The sequence below is a fragment of the Camellia sinensis genome, chromosome 6 (assembly GCF_055761805.1).
Source record: "Camellia sinensis isolate YWXY chromosome 6, ASM5576180v1, whole genome shotgun sequence".
Taxonomy (NCBI): Eukaryota; Viridiplantae; Streptophyta; class Magnoliopsida; order Ericales; family Theaceae; genus Camellia; species Camellia sinensis.
Genome location: NC_138966.1, coordinates 121,875,091 through 121,899,030, shown reverse-complemented (window position 1 = coordinate 121,899,030; position 23,940 = coordinate 121,875,091). Strand labels below are relative to the sequence as shown.

General features: G+C 34.5%; 2 protein-coding genes and 1 pseudogene across 8 annotated transcripts; 1 reads left to right on the top strand and 2 right to left on the bottom strand.

Annotated features, from left to right (window-relative positions):
• Positions 1-3,454: 3,454 nt before the first annotated feature.
• LOC114267058 (protein kinase STUNTED-like) lies at positions 3,455-8,166 on the top strand (annotated as a pseudogene). The gene is made up of 10 exons (XR_014332916.1): positions 3,455-3,888; positions 4,003-4,100; positions 4,919-5,168; positions 5,271-5,996; positions 6,093-6,341; positions 6,456-6,619; positions 6,707-6,786; positions 6,895-7,042; positions 7,116-7,265; positions 7,795-8,166. The product of XR_014332916.1 is annotated as a protein kinase STUNTED-like (transcript).
• A 636-nt stretch (positions 8,167-8,802) lies between these two features.
• Positions 8,803-13,443, bottom strand: LOC114267057 (Intron maturase, type II family protein). 6 transcript variants are annotated; one of them, XM_028208049.2, is made up of 5 exons: positions 13,191-13,418; positions 12,853-13,079; positions 11,643-12,625; positions 9,824-11,537; positions 8,803-9,361 (listed from the first exon to the last, which is right to left on the bottom strand). In XM_028208049.2, the coding sequence occupies exons 2-4, from the start codon at positions 12,956-12,958 to the stop codon at positions 10,296-10,298; spliced, it is 2,331 nt and encodes a 776-aa protein (XP_028063850.2). In that variant the 5' UTR covers positions 12,959-13,079; positions 13,191-13,418; the 3' UTR covers positions 8,803-9,361; positions 9,824-10,295. The 6 variants fall into 6 exon arrangements, with proteins under 6 accessions (XP_028063850.2, XP_028063848.2, XP_028063847.2 ...); XM_028208047.2 differs by having other exon boundaries at positions 9,824-12,625; positions 13,307-13,443; XM_028208046.2 differs by having other exon boundaries at positions 9,824-12,625; positions 13,191-13,441.
• A 1,399-nt stretch (positions 13,444-14,842) lies between these two features.
• MIA40 (Cox19-like CHCH family protein) lies at positions 14,843-20,290 on the bottom strand. Its single transcript, XM_028208045.2, has 4 exons — positions 19,924-20,290; positions 16,132-16,163; positions 15,912-16,037; positions 14,843-15,269 (listed from the first exon to the last, which is right to left on the bottom strand). Exons 1-4 carry the CDS (start codon positions 20,051-20,053, stop codon positions 15,081-15,083), a joined length of 477 nt encoding a protein of 158 aa, XP_028063846.1. The 5' UTR covers positions 20,054-20,290; the 3' UTR covers positions 14,843-15,080.
• Positions 20,291-23,940: the final 3,650 nt, after the last annotated feature.

Genomic DNA, 23,940 nt, shown 5'->3' with positions numbered 1-23,940 from the left:
TATAGATATTTTTCTTAATTATTTGTAAATGTTGATTTTATTTTAGTTGTGGGAATCACGTGATTCTAGTGTCCTTCTACTAACCTAGGCGCTTGCTAGCTAGTGAGAGAAGTGGTAGGAAAATTTATTAAGTGGTTCATGCGCACCACATGTCCATGGGCTTTACCAATTAAAGTTTTTTTTTCTTTCACTGCAAAATATTTTTCATGTAAAATAATTTTATTAAAAATAAATTCATTTTTTATTTTTTGGTGTGTTTAATTAGTACTTAAAATTTTTTCTACAACAAAAAAAAACTTAATAAATAATCAATTATAGAATAAACTTTACAAAGAAAAAAATAAAAGAAAATAATATTCATACATAATTTTTTTTGAAATTGAATACAAATAATGTGGTATGTCTTGCTTACAATTATAAATTATAGTAATGAGAATTTTAACTTTCAGTAAATGAATATGAATGTAACACATCATTATTTCAGTTTTTTATACAAATTTTATTTAATAAGACAACGATTTAATTTGAAAACATAATTTCAATCAATTGTTCAATCATAATATATATAGAGAGATAGAGAATAAAAACATTCAATATACATGAAAATAGTGAAATTTGATACGTCCTTCGAATAGTAACCATGATGAAGAAAAAAAATAACTTATAAAATTTTTAAACATAAATCATTTTATTCTTTATGATGCAAAAAATATTTTACTTACTTTTTAACCAATTAAACAACGGATTACGACAAAACAAATTAAGCCATATTATCCAAATTTTTATTATTTTTCTTCAAGTCTAATATAAAGTTGTGAGTTTCAAAACCACCAAATAACTTCTCCGCCATAGTTTGTAGGGGTAATGCTAGGGACACTAAATTTTCTACCAAACAAATGACCAAATGTCTCACATGGGTGTGGGGTCCGCAATTTTGTGGGCCCCACACCCATGTGAGACATTTGGTCATTTATTTGGTAGAAAATTTGGGACCTCTAGCATTTTCCTAGTTTGTAGTACTCATATGTGTCATCACTTTATGACTATGGACTCACGAGAAGCCACTTCCTAGTCGGTTTCCTTTACCTCCACCAACCAAATAAATGATCCCCTCCTATGTCCATGAAGATATTTTCAGGCCTAAAACTAAAAATAAATAAGAAGTGCTAGAATTTTTATTTTTCAATTTTTTGTCTTTTTATTTCAATATTTTTTTTTTTGTTATATTATGTTTCCAAAAAATTTCATGATAAAAAAATATTAGAGTAGAAAAATAGAAATTTAATGACTGTTAACATGATAAGTATCGATTTATTTATCCCCCAAATATTTATGTTTCTTTGTTTCATTGTAATCCTAACATTGAATCATATTGTGATATTCATATGCTTCGAAATCCTCATATGATATTGTTATTAACTATGAAATCAACTTCAAGCCCTCGTGTAGGTGAAAAAATAAAATAGAATTTTTAATAGAAATGGAGAGAGTATGTAAGTAGTTGTTCGGCAATATATATATGTGCAATTTTTGATTTTTTTTATCTAAAAAAGTAGAAGAAAAAAATATAGTTGTTTGAAATAACTTTTTAACTTTTTACGAAAAAATGTATAGTAAAATATTTTATAAAATACGAAAATTATCGAACTATCCTTCTGTGCACTGACATGCTTTCCGTGCATGTCAGTGAAGGTACTTAGTCAGTGCACTGTGCTGCACTATTTTTATTTTTTTTTCACACGTGAGCGGCACTGTTGAAAGGGGAGAAACAAGGACAATTCTGTCTTTTTGTCCTCTGACTAATCAATCCTAGTTTCCTGTCCAAAAATTTTGAATAGTATAAACTTTTTTACTTTTGTAGTGACTTTTTGACTTTTTATATTTTTTAAGTGATCCCAAACAACTATTGTATCACTTCTCTATTTCTTTACATATTTTTTCATAAAAAATCAAAAAAATCACAAATAAACAAATCTCAAATCACCCAAACGTAAAAACAACTCCCATACTATGATGGGGAAACACTTTTTACAAAAATTATTTTTAACAAAACATTATACCATTAACATACGAGAAAGACTATGGTACACACCTTTCAAAGGGTGTGTACAATATATATCTTATAATTAAAAAAAAATGGTATAATTTTATATTTTTTTTGAGTCATAACTAAAAAAAAAAAAAAGTCATAACCAAAATAATGTCATAATTAAAGAAAAAAATTAGTCATAATTTAAAAAAAAAAAAGGACGTAATTAAAAATACACATATTATAAAATGTGTATCATACAATTCTCCTTAACATTAACATAAACATTACTCAAATGAGGAAAAAAGTTGGCATGTATGCTAACTTCATGTAATAATACCAATAATAATGGTCAAAAAAAAATGCAAAACAAAAACAAATATCACCAAAACAAAAACGAAGCAAAAACAAAACAAAAAAAAGAAAAGAAGACAGCGCGAACAAATGATTTATTATTCAAAAATAAAAAAAAAAAATAAATAGTGATATCATATAATCATTGACATATATTATCATATATGTGGCAATTCTTGAATTATCTTTAAATAAGAAGTTATATATGAGAAGAGTGGGTTTATTATTCATGTATAATTTTATTATTAATTAGTAACATCATCTAACCGTGATGTAGTGTTATGGTTGTTGAATTTTTACTAACAATTTAAAAAAATTTAACCAAAAAAAGTATATCTACATATCACAATTCTCGGTATAATTCATATCTTACCAATTTTAAATCTAGGAGGAAGATTCTTTTTAGTCCAAAATCTAGATTGGAGGGCACGGGCTCATTTCAATAATCCTAACTGTTCATTTTGTCGAGTATTTTATAATAATCCGATAATCGTAAGTTATTCAATTTACTATGTTTTTCAAAAAATAGATGATTTATTTTTAAAAACATAATTGTCACCCTTTCTTTTGTGTAACAAACGCAATAAATTAAATATGTTACAATTATTGAATTGACCTATATTTTGTGGATAAAATATATGAAGTGCTATACAAAATGAATAGTTTTGATCATCAAAACGAGATCTATGATGAATTTTATAGATCCAAACAACGCCTTCCAATTTAAATTTTGGACAAAAAGAAAATCTTCCTTAAATCTATATCAGATGTCTCAATATGGGTATAACTTTTGACACAAAATTCACAAGAGATGGTAATACTTTCTAATTTTTTACCTTATTAAGAATAATGTCAGAAATCATTAAAAAAAATATTATAAAAAATTTCATCTTTTAATTAGTATATAATATTTTATTATATGTATTATCTAAAAATAAAAAAATTTCATAAATTTTTTTTTTTAAGGATCCCTAATGTTACTCCATTAATTCATTATTCATGGTTAGCAAGTCCCTTGCAAGTTGCAAAAGTGGGGCATATTAAGCAGACTCATCATAGTAACGTAGAGCGAGTAGCACCCAATGACTGGCTCCATTTCTCTTTCTTAGTCTGGTACACCACACACACAAACACACACACAGCCACGGACGAGCTCGAAAAGCATTACCGAAAAAAGCGAGCGAACACGACGGTTAAGCTTTAAGCCATTCCTTCTCTCTCTGAGCCTTCACTCAAAAGGCGTCTTTATATACTTTTCTAGTCCCCCAATGTGGTCTCATGAACTGCCCGGAATCTGACACACTCGCCGGAATCTGACCCACAATTAAAAATGACTCAAACTGTACTCGCCGGAGATGAGAGTGAAGTGGATTTTTCTGGCGGCCGGACGGTGGTGGTGGGTGTGAAGTTGGATTCTCAGAGCAGAGAGTTGCTGACTTGGGCTCTGGTGAAGGTTGCTCAGCCTGGTGATCGCGTGATCGCTATTCATGTTCTGAATAACAATGGTATGTTTTAGAGAGAGAATTGGGACTTTGATTGTTGTTGGGTCATTTTGATTTTTGAGTTTTTTGGTTAATTGAAGTGTTGATTGACTGGTTTGGTGAAATGGGTATGTGTAGAAATCGTGGATCGAGATGGGAAATCTTCTCTTCTCTCGCTTGTGAAAGCGTTTGACTCTATTCTTGCTGTGTATGAAGGTTTCTGCAACTTGAAACAGGTTTGGATTTCTCGTATTTTGGACTTTTTTGTGTAATGTTTTCTGGGTTTTGCTTTCTTGCTGAATTATTTCAACTACCCACTGTTTGGTTCCTGGGAAAACAAAAGAAAATAGTGAATTAGAAATACCTACTGGCTTTTGTTTTGTTGTTTCACTTTTCCGAAAGATCGAATACTCATCTCGAATCTCGACTAAAGTCAAATAGTTGTTTTGGGTTTAGTAGCACTAGTGTTTTGCTTTTACTGGGTTTATAATGTTGAGAAATCTAAAGCTCGAAATGCTAATTTCAATTTCGTTTCCTGCATTTTCTGAGCAACTAATTGGAACATTACGGGTTGCTTCTGGGTGCAGAACTTTGTCAGTGGATCTCGGCAACCAAACAAATTTTTATTTTATTTTTTTTCTTTTCTTTTCTTTTTCTTCTCAGTTTGGTTTTCTACAGTCACCTCTGTTTGGTTGCTGAGAAACTGAAATAACAAGAGAAACTAGTATGTGACTGAAAACTTATGTTATGTTATTGTGTTTGTTTTGAAAAATTCAAGAATTTGTTTTTTCTTTTTCTCAGTTTATGTTTCTACAATCATCTCTGTTCGGTTGTTGAGAAACTGAAATCACAAGAGAAACTAATATGTAAACTGAAAACTTATGTTTTTATAAATGTGTTGGCTTTGACAAGTTCATGAATTCCACTCTAGTTCAGCCAAAATAGGATTTTTGAGTTTTCTCAGGTCCCAGCCAATGCAACAAATCCCATTTCCACATTTTGTTGTTAGCCAAATTCAACACTAACGATTTGCGATCATGGTGAAAATTTTCAGGTGGATCTCAAGCTTAAGTTATGCCGAGGTTCATCGATCCGAAAAATCCTGGTTCGGGAAGCGAAGTCTTACATTGCTACCGAGCTTATACTGGGAACTGCTCGAAAACACCATAAAATCCGATCATCTGTCTCTGTTGCCAAGTACTGTGCAAAAAAACTACCGAAGGATTGCACAATACTCGCCGTTGATAATGGAAAGGTTGTGTTTCAGAGAGAAGCCTCTTCGATAACCAATGCTTGTGCAAAAGGTTGTTGCTTCTGTATTTATTTCAAAATAAGAATCTATACGTCATACTTGTTAAGTTCTGACCTTTTTATTTTATTTTATTTTATTTTCATTATTTTTGCAGGAATCAATGATCACCGCGGACATGGTTTACTTGGTGCAATTCAAAGGTCACTAAGTAAGAATTCCAAAGTACTACATGGAGCAAAAGCAGATGAGAATCTGGCAGCAACAAGTGATCCGGGTACATGTAGAAATTTGGAGTTGGCCTTGGTAAAAGCAAGTTCTGATTGTGAAGAGACTGCTTTGAAAAAGAAATGTTCGATTTGTTCCCCGGGTTCTGTTTCACAGGAAAATTCTTGTGTCCAATCAGCAAATGAGTCTTCTGGTGACGGCGATGAAGATAACAACTCGATGGCTCTAGTGGCTGTACCAAAGCTAGAGGCTGCATCAAGTTCGATTTCGCTGTTGATAAGAGAATTGCCTGAACTAAGACCTGGTTGGCCACTTCTTCGCCGAGCTATTTTATCAGATCAGCTACCTTCTAATGGGCCTTTGCGGCAGACTTCTGTGGTTCAGTGGGCAATGCAGTTGCCCAGCAGACACTGTTTGGCAATTGCGGATTCAAAGCAAAGTATCTGTGATAACAAAGAAGATCAAGCTTCTGAACTAGATGGGGAAAGTGGGGCCATCGTTCCTGTTGATGCTGGGACCTTTTCCGCTCCATCTTCTCCTTGCAGTTCAAGAAGCCTACCAGAAGAATTAGAGGGACTTCATGAGAAGTACTCTGCAACTTGCAGATTGTTTAAATACCAGGAACTTCTGCAGGCAACATCGAATTTCATTCCTGGTTGGATCACCTAACTTGTATTCATTTCTGAGATAAGATTTTTGGATCTAATAAACTCTGAATGTTTAGTTGACTTGATCGTTTTTGTAATTCCAGAAAACTTGATTGGAAAAGGAGGAAGCAGTAAAGTTTATCGAGGTTGCCTTCCCGATGGCAAGGAAATCGCTGTGAAAATCTTGAAGCAGTCTGAAGATGTATTAAAGGAGTTTGTATTGGAAATTGAGATTATTACTGCTTTAAATCACAAGAACATTATCTCACTCTTTGGATTCTGTTTTGAGGATGGCAATCTTCTCTTGGTTTATGATCTCCTATCAAGAGGAAGCATGGAAGAGAACCTTCATGGTATGCAGTAACACGATAATTTCTGTTTAACACTTCAAATGTAACTGAGATTGAAGATTGTGGTGTCCATAGTTCATGATTTACTTTATATTTTATGGGCATTCTCTAAATCAGGTAATAAGAAGGACCTGAACATGTTTGGGTGGGGCGAGAGATATAGGGTGGCTATTGGTGTAGCTGAGGCACTGGAATTTCTACACAACGCAAATGCTAAACCTGTGATCCACAGGGATGTGAAATCATCGAATATACTACTTTCTGATGATTTTGAACCACAGGTAATTGAACTTGACCTTGCAGTGTATTGGCATTGATATTTTTGGTTTTCACTTTCTCAATATGCTAACCATTTTGGTTGGTTTCAGTTGTCTGATTTTGGACTAGCTAAGTGGGCACCGATGTCCTCATCACATATAACATGTGCTGATATTGCAGGGACCTTTGGGTTTGTACTTTCTTCAACTTCTAAATCCTGTTTGGATCCTTTTCAAAAACAAGACATACAAAAAAAAAATCTGAATTGAGTTAATTTAAACCATTTTGTATGTTGCAGTTACTTGGCTCCTGAATATTTCATGTATGGCAAAGTTAATGACAAAATCGATGTCTATGCATTTGGTGTTGTACTCCTCGAGCTTCTTTCAGGAAGAAAGCCTATAAGTAATGACCATCCAAAGGGCCAAGAGAGCCTGGTTATGTGGGTATGTCCTCTACTCATTGGTTTACTCACATTATGATCGTGTTTCATACTAAAATGCAAATCACCTCTTCTAGGCAAAACCAATTCTAAACAGTGGAAAGGTTGCCCAATTATTAGACCTGAGCCTAGCCAACAGCTATGATCGTGACCAAATGGAGAGGATGGTTTTAGCTGCTACTCTCTGTATCAGACGTGCACCACGAGCTCGACCCCATATGAGCATTGTAAGTCATTCCTCATTTTCGTTTTTTCTTTTTTTTATAAAAGAACTCACCTCCTTGTAATTTTACTTTCTAAGTATCTAAGATTGCATCCAATTGTATGGAAAAGGTTGAGCTGAAATGATTTTGTAGTGCTTTCTCAGTTTCATATTTAGAACTTTAGAGCATGGGATGATTAGCAACAGGGTCATTTTGCCCTAAATGCTTGGGTTTCTAAGTAGACAAACTAAATCTGTTTCTTAATTCTGAGACCTTGTGGAAATCCAACGTCTTGTGGAGGTGAAAATTTAGGTATTATTAAGAAAACCGCAGACAAAGTTATTTTGGCACGTCCCCCATATATCATGTCCTTTTAAAAAAAAAATCCGTGTCAGCTTGTCCGTGTTGTGTTCCATGTCTGTGGATGTCAATCTCATCCCACTTCATGCACTACTTGTGCAAAAAGATGTACCTCTTACATTTTCCCAGTGCCTATATGCAGATTTCTATGGTTTAGTAGCATAATATCCTTGCGTGTTCTTGTCCATAACAGGTCTTGAAGCTCCTCCAGGGTGATTCTGAGATGACCAAGTGGGCAAGGCTACAAGTCAACGCTTCGGAAGGGACCGACTCGCTTGACGATGAAGCTTTTCCACGTTCAAATCTCCTGTCCCATCTTAACCTCGCGCTGCTTGACGTGGAGGAAGATTCTCTCTCCACGAGCAGCGTCGAGCAAACCGTCTCTTTAGAGGAATACTTGCGAGGCAGGTGGAGCCGCTCATCAAGCTTCGACTAAACTAACTCCATGTTTGACAAGATGCTAGTGAACATTGTGCTTCTTGTTTGTGTGATTCTTTTGTATATTCTTGTTCTTTTTTCCTTTTCTTTTTAATGGATTGCTTTACCGGTTTTCTGGGTTGCTTTATCACGGGTATTGGATGCGAGGTTGTTTGCTGGTGTTCTCCTCCTCCTTCCCTTAACTTAGTCTCTGATTGATGAATTTGTTGTAATTGTGAATTTTTTTTTTTGTTGTAAGGGTGTGCATGTAACTGTTGCTACATACATATCTGAAGAAGGCTAATAAAAAGCAATTCTGATTTTGATGCTCATTTTTTTTTTTTTAATTCAAGCGTATTCGTGTCGTGCCTTGATCATTTCAACCTGTCCGGTAGATTTCCGTTCCATTTGATGATATGATGGCTCATAAAATGTTCACCAGTCAAATTCATATAACTTACTAAACAAGTCTAGCAAGACCATGTATCAACATCTTAATTTGAACAGTCCACTATAATTATTGGTTATTCATTGTAGGTACTGTTTTTAAGATCCGTTTTGGACCCTCTACAAACATCTTTAATCTGGATCCTCACTTTTATGCCAAACCTTTTATCCCTTGAAAACCATCAGGGAACCAAGGAAAACTCCTACACCACAACGTATATGGCAAAGCTAATTATTCTTTAAGTCCTATCATAAACTACTCGATCAGTTTCCACTTCACCTCCATTGCCACATACACCTACCTCCATTATTGTCAAATCATAAATCAAATCATGAATTTTTATGTTAAAAAAGTAAATTGTAAAATTTATTTTAGTTAACATAATGAATATATATATATTAAAACAAACAAGGAAAGTTAAAAACAAACAAGGAAAAAAAAATATCCAAAACAGGGGCCACAGAGGATTAGGCCCTTTCAAAAACAACATGATTCATGTCTGCAGCCAAAAGATCTCTAATTCTTTCAATAAACATCAATAGCTCTTCCTTTGCAACATCCAAATTGGCTATAGCCCATCTGCGCATTGGTTTCCATCCCTTAGAACCCGGTTAATGGAGCAATTACATCTTTGGAAGAGAAACTTTGAATATTCAACAATTCATCACCATCTTGTATCAATTTCACAGCAAGTTAAGAGTCAGCTTTAATCGCTACATTTTCCGTTTTCTTTTCCAGAATAACAGTGAGTGAGTTATTCTGGAAGTCCCTACAGATCTTGCACAGCTCTGCCATAGTAGCAACATAACCACACACCTCTTTCGTTCTGAATAGACCGCCATGGTCTCCCCAGGGTTTCCTTTGGAACAACCATCAGCGTTAAGTTTATTCGTACCTGCAACAAGAAAAATCCATTTAATAAATTTGGTTTTGTATAAGACCAATGGATAAAGGGGATTGAAAGGCCTCTTGAATTTCGGTGGAAAAGCCAAAATGGCTGAAAACTTCCTTGAGCTGCCATATCAACACCCTCAAAGACTTACTTTACTTCTGTCTTTGAAGGTCTGCCAAATAGTTTCTCAAGTGCCCCTCAGACGATTGTAAAAACCATTACATTTTATGGGGCACTTCTAGCAATCTGAAGTATAATGCATTTTTGTTGTGTCAGCCAACATCTTGGGATATCTTCCTATTTCTCAATACAAACCCAAAATAAATGTCTTGTGGGAAAATTAGCAGTTTTTCATTTGAAAGACTTTTGAAACCCCCTCCAAGTAAGGGGGTTTCAAAAAGTCTTTAATTCAAAGAAAAAAAATAAAAATAAAATAAAATAAAAATTATGGAGGATGATTTGTACCGTACAAGAGATCTGATCTAATCATGTGATTCATATCAGATGCCACCCTTATGGACTTCATATTAAAGTTAAAGTGAGGAGAGATAATGCTCTTAGATCCTTTGTTTTTGCTTGTTCTTTGAATGAATGGAAGGTAACAGAGATATAATGATACCACTGGGAATATATAATTGAGGTGACAGATGTTTGATTTCTCCTGGTAGCTAGTAAGCTTCATACTTCAACTCACTATTCAACACAAATAGCTCTTTACTTCACTCTGAAGCAGTTCATCAGATCTCTCAACCGAGATGAGTTCTGTGTGCCAAGATTTCTTGAACTCCCTCATCATCTCTATAAGATTGTAAGCTCCAAATGTAATATTATCAGCCATCCCCCGAGAGTGTGATCAATAATTCAAGGTCTCGAGAGGATCCTTTTCTGTGAATTTAGTTAATGAGCATCAATAAAGACTAACTTTGTTGGAAAATTTTCATTTCCAAGCACCAAAATCAATAGATTGGAGAGATACACAACCAAGATACAAATCTTTTAAATGCTGCTTACATAACCCAATTCGCCTTTTATTCAAGCTCGGATGGATACAACTCGAAAACCCTGTCTTCCAACCAGGAAACTTTTGTCTCTCCATCACGTGAAGCGTATAAACACATGGTGCTGCAGCCACACAACCCATAACAAAGCAATTGCAAGGCCTTGATTGACTCACCATTCTTGATAAAGACAGCAAACACAAGCCACTGTAAGAAATTCCATACAATAAAGCATCATCATCATAATCAGAAGCTTGAGAATCCAATGTCAAATCCAGTGTCTCATTTGCCAACTCATATTCTAACTCCTGGGTTGCGGGGATTCTCCTCAGTTCCGAGTCAAATCTTTTCTCTATCTCAGTTTCATGTATTCGATACTTTGCTGCCAGTGTCCGGATGCAAGACTTCCTTACCTGATCACAAATAATGAGCTTTATCTCACTGAAGTTGTGACAATCACTATACCACCTAAGCCATCGCGAAACTATTCCTGAAAACCAATCAACAATTTGAATGGTATCTTGTAAAATAAGCATGCGTGATGCACAGGGGAACCCTTTGGCATTTACCAATCCATATCGTAAGAGACGCTTCTTTATGATGTTTACTGGAGCAATAATCTCTGTTGTGGTGACAGATTCAGTAGAAGAGGGGGAATTGGGCAAAAGAGCAACTATTGAATCTGTTTCAGAAGAAATATATTCTTCTGCACACTTCTGGAATTTATAAAATGAATCTTTTAGGTCTTGGGGAAGTGCTGGTTCAGCAATATACTTAGATAAGATAAATTCTTCACTTTCTGCACATTTAGCATTCACATCTTGCATCCATATTTTTAGTAAAAATTTGTACCAGTGATCAGTTTCCATCCCAGGTTTACGAAAACTGGATATCTGACTCAAAAGAGACCTACTATCAGCTAAATGCTTGATCTCAGATTCTTTAACCTTCTTCAACCCATGAGCCAGCCATTTCTTCCCGATTCTAACTGTCCCTGCATCCCAAGACTCTCGTTTTTGAGAAGCAAACAACTCGACCTTCTCCTTAAGCTTGTGAACAGCTCTTACTGCCGGGCTTTCTCTAACATTTCTTGTAACTAAAGTGCCAAGAAATCGAACCCCAAGTGAACCATTACATGGCAATACTTCTGCTTGATTATCAACATCCAGGTGGAGAGAATCCTGCACATAACTCTGAATCTCAGACTTGAAAGCAAGAACTACATCTTTGGAACCTGAAACAGCAAAAAAAATCTCATCCATGAAGCGACAAGAATGTACTCTTACACACGAGCTCACCCCACCACTGTGCTCGATATTATTGCCTTTCATCTGTCTTCTAAACCAGTTACGGAGCTTGGAGTGGGACCCATCATGTTCACTATGAATCCCTGTATCAAAAGCTTCATATCTCATTGACATACTGTACAACTCACGATCAAGCAGATCAAGATATATATTCATTAAAATTGGGGACAAAACTCCCTCTTGTGGAAGACCATGGCCTTTCGGAAAACCCCCGAACTCCAAATTTAGTACTTGGGCATCAAACATGCTCTGGATGATAGCATACAAGTTAGGATCTTCTATCTTGGTCTCCATGGTGGAGATGAGCTTAGCAAGGATACAAGCATCAAGCTTTTTGTTAATAAGCAATGTAAACCACCAGTCAGGATTAGAGATTCCTTTGCGTATGTACTTTAAGGCCGAGAAATGTCCCCTTCCGCTTCGACAACCATGCGAGATCTTAGAAAAGTGGGGCTTGTAAACCACCTCCAAAGCTATCCTGATAGCTTCTTGAAGAACCTTCAACTTTAGATTAGGAAGGACAAGTACTTCTTTATGTGCACCTTTTGTCGAGATAGAGAAAACATTGGAACCAACTTCAAAATTTCCAGAAGAGAGCTCTTCTGCCAAGGATTCAAAAGGGTTGTAATCTCTCTCTGAAGCTAAGACGACATTTGAGTTCACTCTAATACAATTATAAGCATCCTGAAGAGTCTTTGGATCAGCAATCACTTTGCACATGAGGTCTTGAAACTTCCCATTTATATATTGCTCCTTCACCCTCTTCTTTATACTAAGTTCAAGCGATCTCTTAAGCTCTGCACGAGTCTTGGGTTTCTTGTCATCAATATTAGAAGATTCATCAACTAAACAGGCTAAATCCTTTGCCAAAGTCGCCTTGCCACTATTTTTATTGTTGTACCTGCCAACTGCTTCCAGAGTAGAATAAACTGAATGAGCTAGTAACCTATGAATAGGTCTTCCTGTTACCACGAATAGATATTTAGATTCAATATTGGATTCTATGAAGCAAAAAACTAAAATTTGCTTAGACAGATTTTCACATGAAAATGATGGTCAAGAATCAACTTGGAAATTTGAAATGGAACCATTTGAACTCTTTCCTAAATCCCAAAACTTTCAAGTACATTCAAACATAACACAATAAGCATCTTCAGATGCAAAGTAAGAGTAATCAAATGAGCCTTACCTATATCAACCATAACCGATGACGAATTGAATCCAACATTACTGATTCTATGCAGCATGGTGCATTTCAGCCACTTTTGCCTGGCTGCAAAGTCCACAAACCACATATTTGCTTAAGATGCTAAATTTTCTTTCACTATCAGTTTCTTCAAGGCCAATCACCAACATTTTCTTCAAGACCAATCACCACCAACTCAAAAATTTACACGGACCCAGAAGCTAATTAACCTGATAAATGACGCCCAGAGTAGCAATAATCATTAGAAAACTCATGACATATGAATGGGGCAACAATAGTCAATCATGAAATACGCGGAAGCACCAAGAACAGTAAATTACTTTCTCATAAGCATTTCAACAAACAGGTTGTGTCCAAAAGCCAAAAACACAGCTCCCACTGTTAATTTGGACCTTCAAAATAAAGGGAAACTCAAGATTTTGGCTTTATTCGCTACCTTTATTTTCCGTCGATTTCTCAGCAACCAAACGAAATGTTGTTGATTAATCGACAGATGGCAGAAGTGTTGGGTTGAGCTCTCATCAATTCATTTTTCAAAACTATCACTTTTACTCTTTTTTAGAAGAGATATAAATATTTTAGAGTAAATTCTAATATTTAAGGTAATTGCAGGGACCTCTTTAAAATTTCAATAATGATACTAACCTCCTTTTTAATTTGAAAATTGTGAAGATTTTTTTAGGTTAAAAATTGCTAATCAGAAAGTAGAAATTAAAAGTAATTCTCTTCTAATTTTTGAAAAAAAAAAAAAATTGATACAACTTCTGTTTATAGTTTATTAAGCAAAAATAGCTTAAATAAATTTAAAAAAATTGATTATTTAAAAACTAAGAAATGAGTACTTTTAACTTCTGTTTTTTGGTTATCGAATTTTAGCTTAAAAAAAGTTTTACCAAACAAGACCTTTGCCTAATAAGTTATAAACAGAAGTTGTACTAAACAGTTTAACACAAACCCTCAAATTAAAATAAACCGTAAGCTGCTTGTATAATTCCCCTTAATGCCCCATTTGCCTCATAATTGGGAGTTTCTATTTACACCATAATTTCATCTCATTACACTTTATTTTGATTTTTTTTTATTTTAATTTTGTCCCCCCCACCATAAAATTATCATTGAGAACTCAAAACTAGAATCTTGTTTGTTAAGTTTTGTTTTTTTGGTTTATTGTTCTCATTTTCATTGTTTTTAGAAATTGAAAACAAAAGCATGTTTGGTATATTATTTTTATTTTCTAAAAAATATTACTGATATCAAAAAATTTGAAAATTTTGGCTATGAAAAAAAATATATATATTTCACTTGTTTTCACTTTCATTCTTTTCTTACCACGACCATATATTTATATATTCTGATGAACTCTAATCACCTTTTGACAAACTTTAACCCGTGACCTACAATGACACTTGGATCACCATGTCTACCAAATTCCAACAACTCTCACATTCGTAATTATTGGTACCACTTCTATCAACTCACCAAATATATATATATATATATATTTTTTTTAATTTTTACAAAAATAAAAAACAAAAACGCCCTTTTTTGTTTCTTGTTTTACAAAAATTGGCATTGTAAATTTTCAAAAATTCAAAATTCCCATTGTACTACTGATTTAAGACACTAGCCCTCCAGGAAAAGGCAATGCTAACCAGCTAATGGATGGTGGTTAATATTTTGATGTGTGTAAAATTATATAAAATGTATACAAAATATATGAAAATATGTGAAATACATTTTAAAATTCTAACTCTTTTAATATTATTTATTGCTAACGAATGCCCAGGTCGTTAGCTAGATCTTTTCTTAAAAACAAAACATTAAGGTGGTTTGGGAAAAGAGGGACCAAAACAGAGTTCCCCTTTTATGAAAGTATAGAAGATTAAAACAATCTCACACATTTCAAAAATAACAAAATATAAACAGTGGATTATACCTAGTCAGTCATACAATGTATAACCAAGAGAAGATGGAAAGAAATAATAAATATATTTCATAATTTATGCCTCTTATTGTTTAGCTTTAGGTCTTCGGAGTTCATCTGAAATAAAAAGAGTATTTCTATTTAATATTTCAGAGAAAAAAAGCTAAATCTTCAAAATTGCAAGAAATAGATTGAAGATGGAACTATTGGGATGAAATTTATGATTGTCAGAAAATGGATTGCCTAGCATTAAAATAAAATAAAATAAAATAAAGTAAATATTTTCCTAAAGCTTGGGCTTTGGCTTTTGTGATTCTACAGCCCATAAGGGAGGGATGACTCTTTGCTCTTGGGTTGCCTCGGCTTCTTTCTTGACTTCATTGTCATCATCAGCTAAAACGTCCTTTGAAAATGCGTTGGGATTAGCCTTGATACAACTCTGCAAAGCCACAAATGGATGCACGCAATCCGAGCCCTACAACCACAACAACAACAACAAAAGAAGAAGAAAAATCTATATATTAGAAGTTGCAAGATAGGGATTTGAGTGTAGTTCTTAACATACGAATTCATAATCATCTGAGCGATAATGCATGCTTTGATGATGAAGAGAATGAAGAATCTAAAATTTGTATCCCGAACTTAAAACCAGAAAATTTATCTATCCTGGCTATATATATGGACAATACACCATTGCCATTTATCAATGTGATTAGGTAGATCAGGCATTAAATAAAGCCCAAACTTCTTCACTCATGAAGGGGTTAACAAAATACAATTTGTTGCTGAAAGGACACACACACACACAAATGGTATAATAATGAAAAAATAAAAGCAAAAGGCAAAACAAGTCACAGATGAGGAAAAGAAAAAAAAAATTTTTGATACCAAAGTTTCAAATAAACACATCTCGCTTGACCTGGTCATCATTTGTCCACAAATTGCAGTTAAGATACATGAGATCATTGGCTTTGAAGACCAGAAGTATGTGTTATCAAAACCTGACTTTATTTCTCACAAAATGCAAGATATAGAAAGTAAGAACAATAATCTATTCAAAAGGGTAAGAATAATAATACAAGGGGATCATATGATCAACTGTTTTCACATTGGTTACCTTTTCTTCAGAAGTGCTCTTCAGAAAACAGAGGAAAGCCTCTGAGAACTGGGTACCACATGGCCCTTTCCTCAAGTCAGATATACAAGGGCATTCTAGTGCCTTCTGAGCTTTCGCATCAAGAGACTGAAATGGAGATAGTCCAACTTATTAAAGAACAATCAAACACACAAGCTTCAACTCTAAATTCGGAAAATCTAAATTTCAGAAGTGGACAAACCGCATTCTCATCGTTGCCATATGCAGCAGCTTCTGCAAAGCAAAAAATTAAAGTTTGTCAAATATCAGAGTGCTTTCTACATTTTATATATTCAGTGAAAAGCATGGGAAAAAAAACTCCAAGAAATTATTTGCGAGAGTCTGGTTACATCAATGAATACTGATGCAATCAAGATGGAGGACCAACCTTGAGAACGAAAGAAACAAAATTAAGCTCAAAGAAAAGAGTTTAAGTAGCCTTTCTAAGTTCAGGTTGTCATGTACATTTAGGACTCTTGTCATTAGGTGTATTTTTCTTAGTTTCCTTAGTTGTAAGGTAAACCTCCTTTGGAGGTGGACAATTGTAAGCTATTTACTTGTGAGCAGCTTGTTATTGATGTGGCTGCTTGTAAGCAGCTGACCACATACTTCTTGGCGTAGTGGCTGCATGTCGGATACATGTCAATAGGTAGTTGCATGTAAAGTCATGTGTCACTCACTTGTCACTGAATGGTTGCATGTAGGCATGAGCGGAATTAGAGGGGAGCAAGGGCCATGTTCGCCTCTAAATTGTAGCACTCTGGCTTGTTAAGTTGTATAATAATTAACATGATTTCTCATTGATTAGATCCACAACTATCAGACTAAATCTTCTCCAAGTTGTCAAATAGTCAAACCTAGGGTTCCATTTTTTATTTTAAGAAAACACTTCTATTTCTTAACCTTAGTGCTCGTTTGAAGCAAAAACATGCATCCACTAAGCCATTTGCAATATATTATTAACCAAGTCTTCTTATACTCTTTTTTTTTTTTTTTCTCTAAACTATTAGCAATCAATCTATATGCATTATATGGAACTTTATATATATGTATTCATATTTTCTTTTAGAATGGGAAACTGCCAGTAGTGTTGTTTCACATTTTACAATTGACATGAATAATTCAATACATCTTCTTCTTCTTTTTTCTGGGAATAAGTATAAAAAACTATCATGAAAAGGCACCATGGGGCTGCAACTTGTATAGTTAAGAAAACCAATGTCAACAATAAATTAAATAAATTCAAAATAGTCAACAGAATTCAAGGACACTAAATTTGGTTATTGTTGTTGTTGACCTCAATCTTTTTCTTCTTCTTTTTTTTTTTTTTTTTTTTGTTGGTATTTTTCTTTGAAGAACATTCAATAGTTCTCTTCAACAGTTTAAGATTGTGTATTATATTTTGCACTGAACACAAAGAAATCAAATAGAATTTTAAGAACTGTGTACAAAATTTAACAAAATGAAAATAGATATAACATATTTTAGATCATGGATCAACAATACATATTGTTTTTGGAATGATAATTTATGCTAATTATAGTCTTAACAAGATTTATTTATAGCTGCATCTCAGCCACTAACCTTGTGGTTGTGTGTTCAAACTTGAGAGTCACCACTTTGTACAGATAATGCCAAAGGTTAGGTTAGTACCCAACCTCCCAAACTCCAATCCAGTGGGGCCTAAACTACATGTACTTTTCTTTAAAGGTCGTCTTATCTCGACTCTTATGTAAGGGGATATATTGCCACCACTGAAGAGAATGTCAAGATTACATGCACCATGCGATGAGATACACCAAAATAGTTATTTGGACAACAGTTTATTATTTTTTTTTAATAATTAATTCAGTCGAGACTGATTTGTGTGAAATGCATTTAATTTATGGTCAATATATATTGTCATATCTAACCATATTAAACGGATTTATCTACTTCATTGCTTTCTAGAACTCTTAGTCCTTGATTCTGCGAAGATTCTAGCATTTCTAATGGGTTTATATATATTGATGCACATATCTTCAATATAATGCATACTTGGTTGTTTGGTTATAGTGTTTCCTCCTTGTTTGTGTTCTTTTTACAATTCATGACACAATTCTTGTTGTTACTGTCAAAAGGCTATGGAACATAACCGCCTTGGTTTGTTGTGGTATGCTTGGCTTGGTTGCTGAGGAAATATAGGAGAAGAAGAGAAATTGGATTTGAAAATTTTAGGGTACTTCATTGTTTAATATGGTACACATATGTAAACAAGCTAAACAACTACTCATGGTTTCTTTTCTTTCATTTCCCTAGTTTTCTAGGCAACCAAACTGAGCTTGAGTCCCTCTTATGTGGTTTCTCTCGTTGATCCAAAAGGACAAAAATCCATAATCTGGAGTTCTTATATGTTTTTGTTTTTATTTTTATTTTTTGTTATTTTGTTGATAATTATGGGCTATTGGATAATCTATTTGCTTACGCGTCAAGCTGTGGTTAGCAAAGTATTGCAAGATCATGACAAACTAGGGTATGACAGAATCTGAATCCAGTTTTTTGCTGCCATCATGTTGATGATTTGTAGGGATATATAAAAAGACGAATGGCATCTGCTGGGAATTGTTGAACCACGTAGGGAAATGATTTATCACCTAAACCTAGCAATTGTACCCAAAAAAATAAAGGAAAGACAAGTGTATCTTTCATTTTGGGCAAACTACACATGTGGTCCTATAATTTAACTCTTGCTTGGTCCCTGTTGTTCTAATTCTATTAACATTGTCTTTTAATTAATTACATTGTGTCAATTTAATCTCATTAACATCCCTCAAGAAATTAGACAAAAATTAAGAACAAAATAGTTGAATGGGTCATTTCAAATGGTACGCAAACCCTAAACCACTTTAACGGGACTGAATGAGCTACTTTATTCCTTTATTAGGACATTGTCAATTGAACTAAGGAGCTGTTTGTTTGGACGGACTAGATAAAGAGAGATTGCAATGTAATGGACTATTAATTCTAGCTGGCAATGAGATGTGTATTTGACTATTAGTCTGACCTTCATTTTTTTAATTAAACAATATTGGACATGAATGAAGTCTAATCCCATGAAACAAACTCCTTCTAAATTGACACAATGTTAAAAATTCAATCGTAACGAGCAGGGGTGTAAGCAGTTTGGTTCAGTCGATGTTACGAGTATATGCAACACCGAACCGATCCTTTCGGTTTTTAAGATTGAAAAACTGATACAGACCGTATGCTACAGTTTGATTTTATCGATTTTGTCGATTTGATATAGAAAAGAAATTTACATGAAATTTTAAAAGGTTTTATAGTAAATTACAGAATTTTATATTAAAAACAAATGAAGAAAATACATAAAAATTGCCGTATAAATGTTTTTCTCCACAATTTTTATTACAAAAGTGTATTATATTCACAATTTTTATTACAAAAGTGTATTATATTAATTACTTCTCATATAATTTTTAAGAAATTATAATATAAAAATATCTAAATATAAAATTCGGTCAATTCGGTTTGCATCGCTATAAAAAGTTTTAAAACCAAAAACAAACCGTAAATTTATGAAAAACAGACTGAAAACTAAAATTTCGGTCGGTTTCGATGGCTCTGCTTGGTTTTATTGGTTTTTCTTACATCCCTACTAACGAGAGTGAATGAGCTATTTTGTCCATTTATTTGACTTCAGTATAATTTTTTTTAGAAAAAAACATTATCAATTGGACTAAATTCACAGTATTAAAAATTCAAGACTAAATTAAAACTAAACTAGAATGACTAAATTGACGTAAACCTAGATGGACTAGAAAAGTATAATTTGCTGTTCAATTGCATCTGTTAGACTATTATTTATTAGGTTTTGTTCAAAAAAACTATGTAATTGCAATACTAAAACACTAAACACCGCAAATATATAGCATAAAAAGGATACCCAACCAAAAAAAAAAAAAAGAAACAAGTAGAGAGAGAGGTAGAGAGAGACCAGCGATTAGAGATTCCATGGAAGCAGGTTGATTGGTTTCCGGCGATGACGATGACAAACGCTCCGATTGATGATGATGAGGAGGAGGAGGAGGAGGAGAATCGGCTGCATCGCTTTGGACTTGACCCATTTGAACACAATGGTGCGGCAGCAGTAGACGAACAAAACCCCCCAATAGTTCTTTTCTTTTTCCGCAATGGGTTTAAGATCGATGCAAATCACTTGTTTTTGGGGTGCTGGTTTGTGTTTTTGTAAGTAGGAGTAGAGCAAACCAGCGTAGAGCGTCAGACTTCTTTTTCTTTCTTCTTAAAATAAAATACTCCGACTTTTATGTTTAAAATTTGTTTTATTTTGAAAATTTTAAAACAAAAACAAACAAACAAACAAACCAACAAATAAATCAGGATTAGCAATTTTATAATTAATGTTATGTTGTGTTTAGTTGAAAGAATTGAGGAAGGACTTAAAAAGATAAATAAAAAATATTGATAAAATATGAATAAATCACACTTATATTTCACTCTCCAAACCTTCAAGCAAGTACAGCGCTAAGGATCAAATTCTAAGGATTTTTTTTTTTTTTAGAAAATTTCATAAAAATAGTGATTAATAAATATAATTGCAAAGTGATGGAGATACAAGTTTTAGTTGCATAGGTCCGTTTGAGAAGATGGTTTGTGACTAAAATAGGTACAAAAGATAAAATAGACTATTTTAACCACAACAAACAAAACATCACATTCAACTTATAATCATTACACTCTTCTCTCATAAAAAATGTCAAAAAACCAAAAAGTCTTTTCCAAACCAAACTTTTTAACCCACGCTAAAATAGCTAAAAAAACTAAAAAATCAAAAAACCAACTCACTTCCCAAACCAACCCAATGCATGAATAATGTACACATTTTCAATTATTTTTTCTAGTGTCCATTTTTTGATATTCTCCCTTTTTTGACCTTTTACTTTTATCACTTCAATTATTGTTTTTTTTTATTACTGTTAAATAAAGTAGTTTTTTTTTTTTAAAAAAAAAAAAACAATTGAATGTAATATTTTTACAAAGTACTTGATTTCCATCTTGTACAGGGAGCAAATATTCGTCACTGTCCATACTCCTCGTGTCCAAACTTCGCTTCGCTCCACTCCAAATAACCTAAAAATACAACAATGGTAAGCTACCCGACGAATGTGCTGTCGAAAAATCACTCAAACGGTCAAGTTAGCATCCTTAGAGTGGAAGAGATAGAGAGAAAGACAATGGGGTAGGTAACTTTTATAACCAGATGTCCCAGACCTATACATGGAGGTGCTGCGTCATTTATACAGCATCTGCGCGCACTACTCTGTTCGTCCTTTCATGGACACATAGTTGTACTGCTCTCTCTATTCCTTACACATGTACATGTCAAAACTGCCATAGAACATTTGGCCAAATAACCAAACGGTATTGACGCGCAACTATCGACGGGTTTTCCTTCTCGCACTCCAATTGGGTCACGTAGCAACTCCTGTCGTGATACCCATAACCCGACACAAGGCCGTTTACTAACTTCCATCAATCGGCTCAACTTTGAGTTTTCCAATCGGTTAATCGTGGCTCGGCCAAATATTGCTCGGTCCATACAGAAGATGGTGTCATTAGCTCGAACTATCCTTAGGTCGGCTCATTCCACATGCAATCCAGTCCTTTGTTCAATGTGAATTCCTCTCAATTGCACACATAACTCGGCCCATTCTGCTCATTGGATTTTCCCCTCTCACATCTAATCCATGTTATGGGTCATGTTTTAATGATCTAAATAGTTTATTTTTATCAGACCTTTTGTATATATCATTATATAAAAAATTAAGTTGATCTAATAATCATAACATATTCAATTTATCATATTTATCTCAAAAAAATGAATGATAAGTATGTTTTTAAAAATATATCAATTTTTTTTTTGTGACAAATGTAATAAATTGAATAGATTATAAATACCGAATCGATCTAATTTTTTTATCTGGATGACATATACAAAAAATATTACAAAATAAACAATTAAAATTATCAAAACGAGACATGTAATACACCTTACAAGCTTAATTATCAAAATGAATCATGCCTCAATTGAATTTGATCTCCACTCTTATCTCGACAATTCATATCATATTACGCGCCCCTTATAATCATGATCATGCTCCATAAATCAACTGTCACGACCCAAACCCGGCCCTATGGGTTTAGTACCGTAACCGGCCAGTAATCCGAGATTACCGAAGGCCTGCAGAACAGTAATACAGTAAAACAGAGTACAGGGCCTGGCGGAAGCCAATACAGTAAATAAATAGTGTCCATTGAGCTGTGACAGTCTGTATGCAAAAAGGCTTTTCATACGTTTATACATAACCAGTACAGAACAGTATACACAATATTCACATCCATATAACTAGGGACTCAACCCCTAGTAACAGTACCGAAAACATTCCGTCTGTACAACACGGTATACAAAATTAACAGTCACACAGTGCGGGGACCTAATCCCTGTATAACGGTACAGTAAACAGTCAGTCTATACAAAACAGTTAGACAGTACAGAAGACAGGCGGGGGAAAATTCTAAAACACCCCTAAGCCTTAACAGTAGGCTCGGAACCTCGCAGTGAGGCACAAAGGCTGGCTTGACGAAACTGGAGTAACCCTGACGCCTCTTGCTGCGGTCTGGTGCCTGTACACCTACATATATATATGAGCAGTGAGCTAAAGCCCAGTGAATAACACAATATGTAAAGAGGTTAAGAATGAATGTCCTTACAGTATGAAAACAGTTCATTTCAATCAGTCATTCAGTTGTTCAGTACAGTAAACAGTCATATGTGGTACATCCATTAGCATAACAGTAACAGTAGGTCTTAAAAGACCGAACAGTAATGATGGCCATCAGTCAGTAAACAGTAGTGGTTCCACGAGGGAACCGACAGAGATCTCTGTAACAGTAACAGTAACAGTAAACCGTAAATACTAAGGATGCCACAGTACAGTTCAGAAATAAAGGACATACATTCATTCAGTAAATAATACCAGTTCAGTAAACAGTTCAGTTCAGTATTCAGAAGATAATCAGTTGAACATATCTTTACACAATTGTTACTCACAGAGTTCTGGGCTACAGTATGCTAGAGCGTGTCTCCCCAGTTGCCAACCCTACACAGTTCACAGGTTGAACACACACTAAGCTACACAGTTGGGAAATAGCATAACTTAATCCCTAATTTGCCTTGGTGTGTTCTACAACGATATCCTCATCAAGATGTCTTAAACTAGGCCTAAAAATGCCTAGGATGGGATGAGGATGCAAAAATGCGATCAGAAAACAGTTACAGAATTTTCAGTAAAACAGAGTCCCGCTCGAGCTCAGGTTTCCCCGCTCGAGCGTACAGGCAAACAAAGGTACACGCTCGAGCGCAAACTTTCCCGCTCGAGCGTACTGTAAAAGTACTGGATGGGTGAAATCTCCGCTCGACGCCCGCTCGAGCTTGAGACATGACTCCGCTCGAGCGCCCAATACTCCGCTCGAGCGGACTGCAAAACAGTGCAGAGATATGCTGGTTGCTCGGATTCCACGCTCGAGCGTAAATTTCCCCGCTCGAGCGGAAGTGCGAAATCTGGAAAACCCAGATTGCACCTCCAAGCTCAAACTCAAGTTAAAATGCATCAAAACCGATCCTCTTGGGCTCATTTTCTGGAAAACTCTTATAAACACATGGAGTAACATGATTCAAAGATCAATTCGAGAAATCAAAGCCCAAGGGTGTTTAATTCAAACCAATTTCAAATCATTTTCCAAGAACATTCTTCAAACATGACATGCATGATCTTAAATCCTTTTCAAAGCTTCAATGCTGTTTCAAAAGAGCTCAAACCTTCAAAAACAAGATGAACTCATGGAGTATGACCAAAAGATGGACATGCATGTGAGGCATTATGAACTACAACCTCAAAACTTCAATATATGTACATGCATGCAACAATTAAGC

Bases quoted from the DNA above. Each gene is read 5' to 3' on its own strand.
- LOC114267057 (XM_028208047.2), bottom strand. From the start codon at position 12,958: ATGTGGTTTGTGGACTTTGCAGCCAGGCAAAAGTGGCTGAAATGCACC. The intron at 12,626-12,852 runs GTAAGGCTCATT...TCGTGGTAACAG, and splicing joins ATCGGTTATGGTTGATATAG to GAAGACCTATTCATAGGTTA.
- MIA40 (XM_028208045.2), bottom strand. From the start codon at position 20,053: ATGGGTCAAGTCCAAAGCGATGCAGCCGATTCTCCTCCTCCTCCTCCT. The intron at 16,164-19,923 runs GTCTCTCTCTAC...TTTGCTTTGCAG, and splicing joins CATGGAATCTCTAATCGCTG to AAGCTGCTGCATATGGCAAC. The intron at 16,038-16,131 runs GTTTGTCCACTT...TCTCCATTTCAG, and splicing joins ATGGCAACGATGAGAATGCG to TCTCTTGATGCGAAAGCTCA.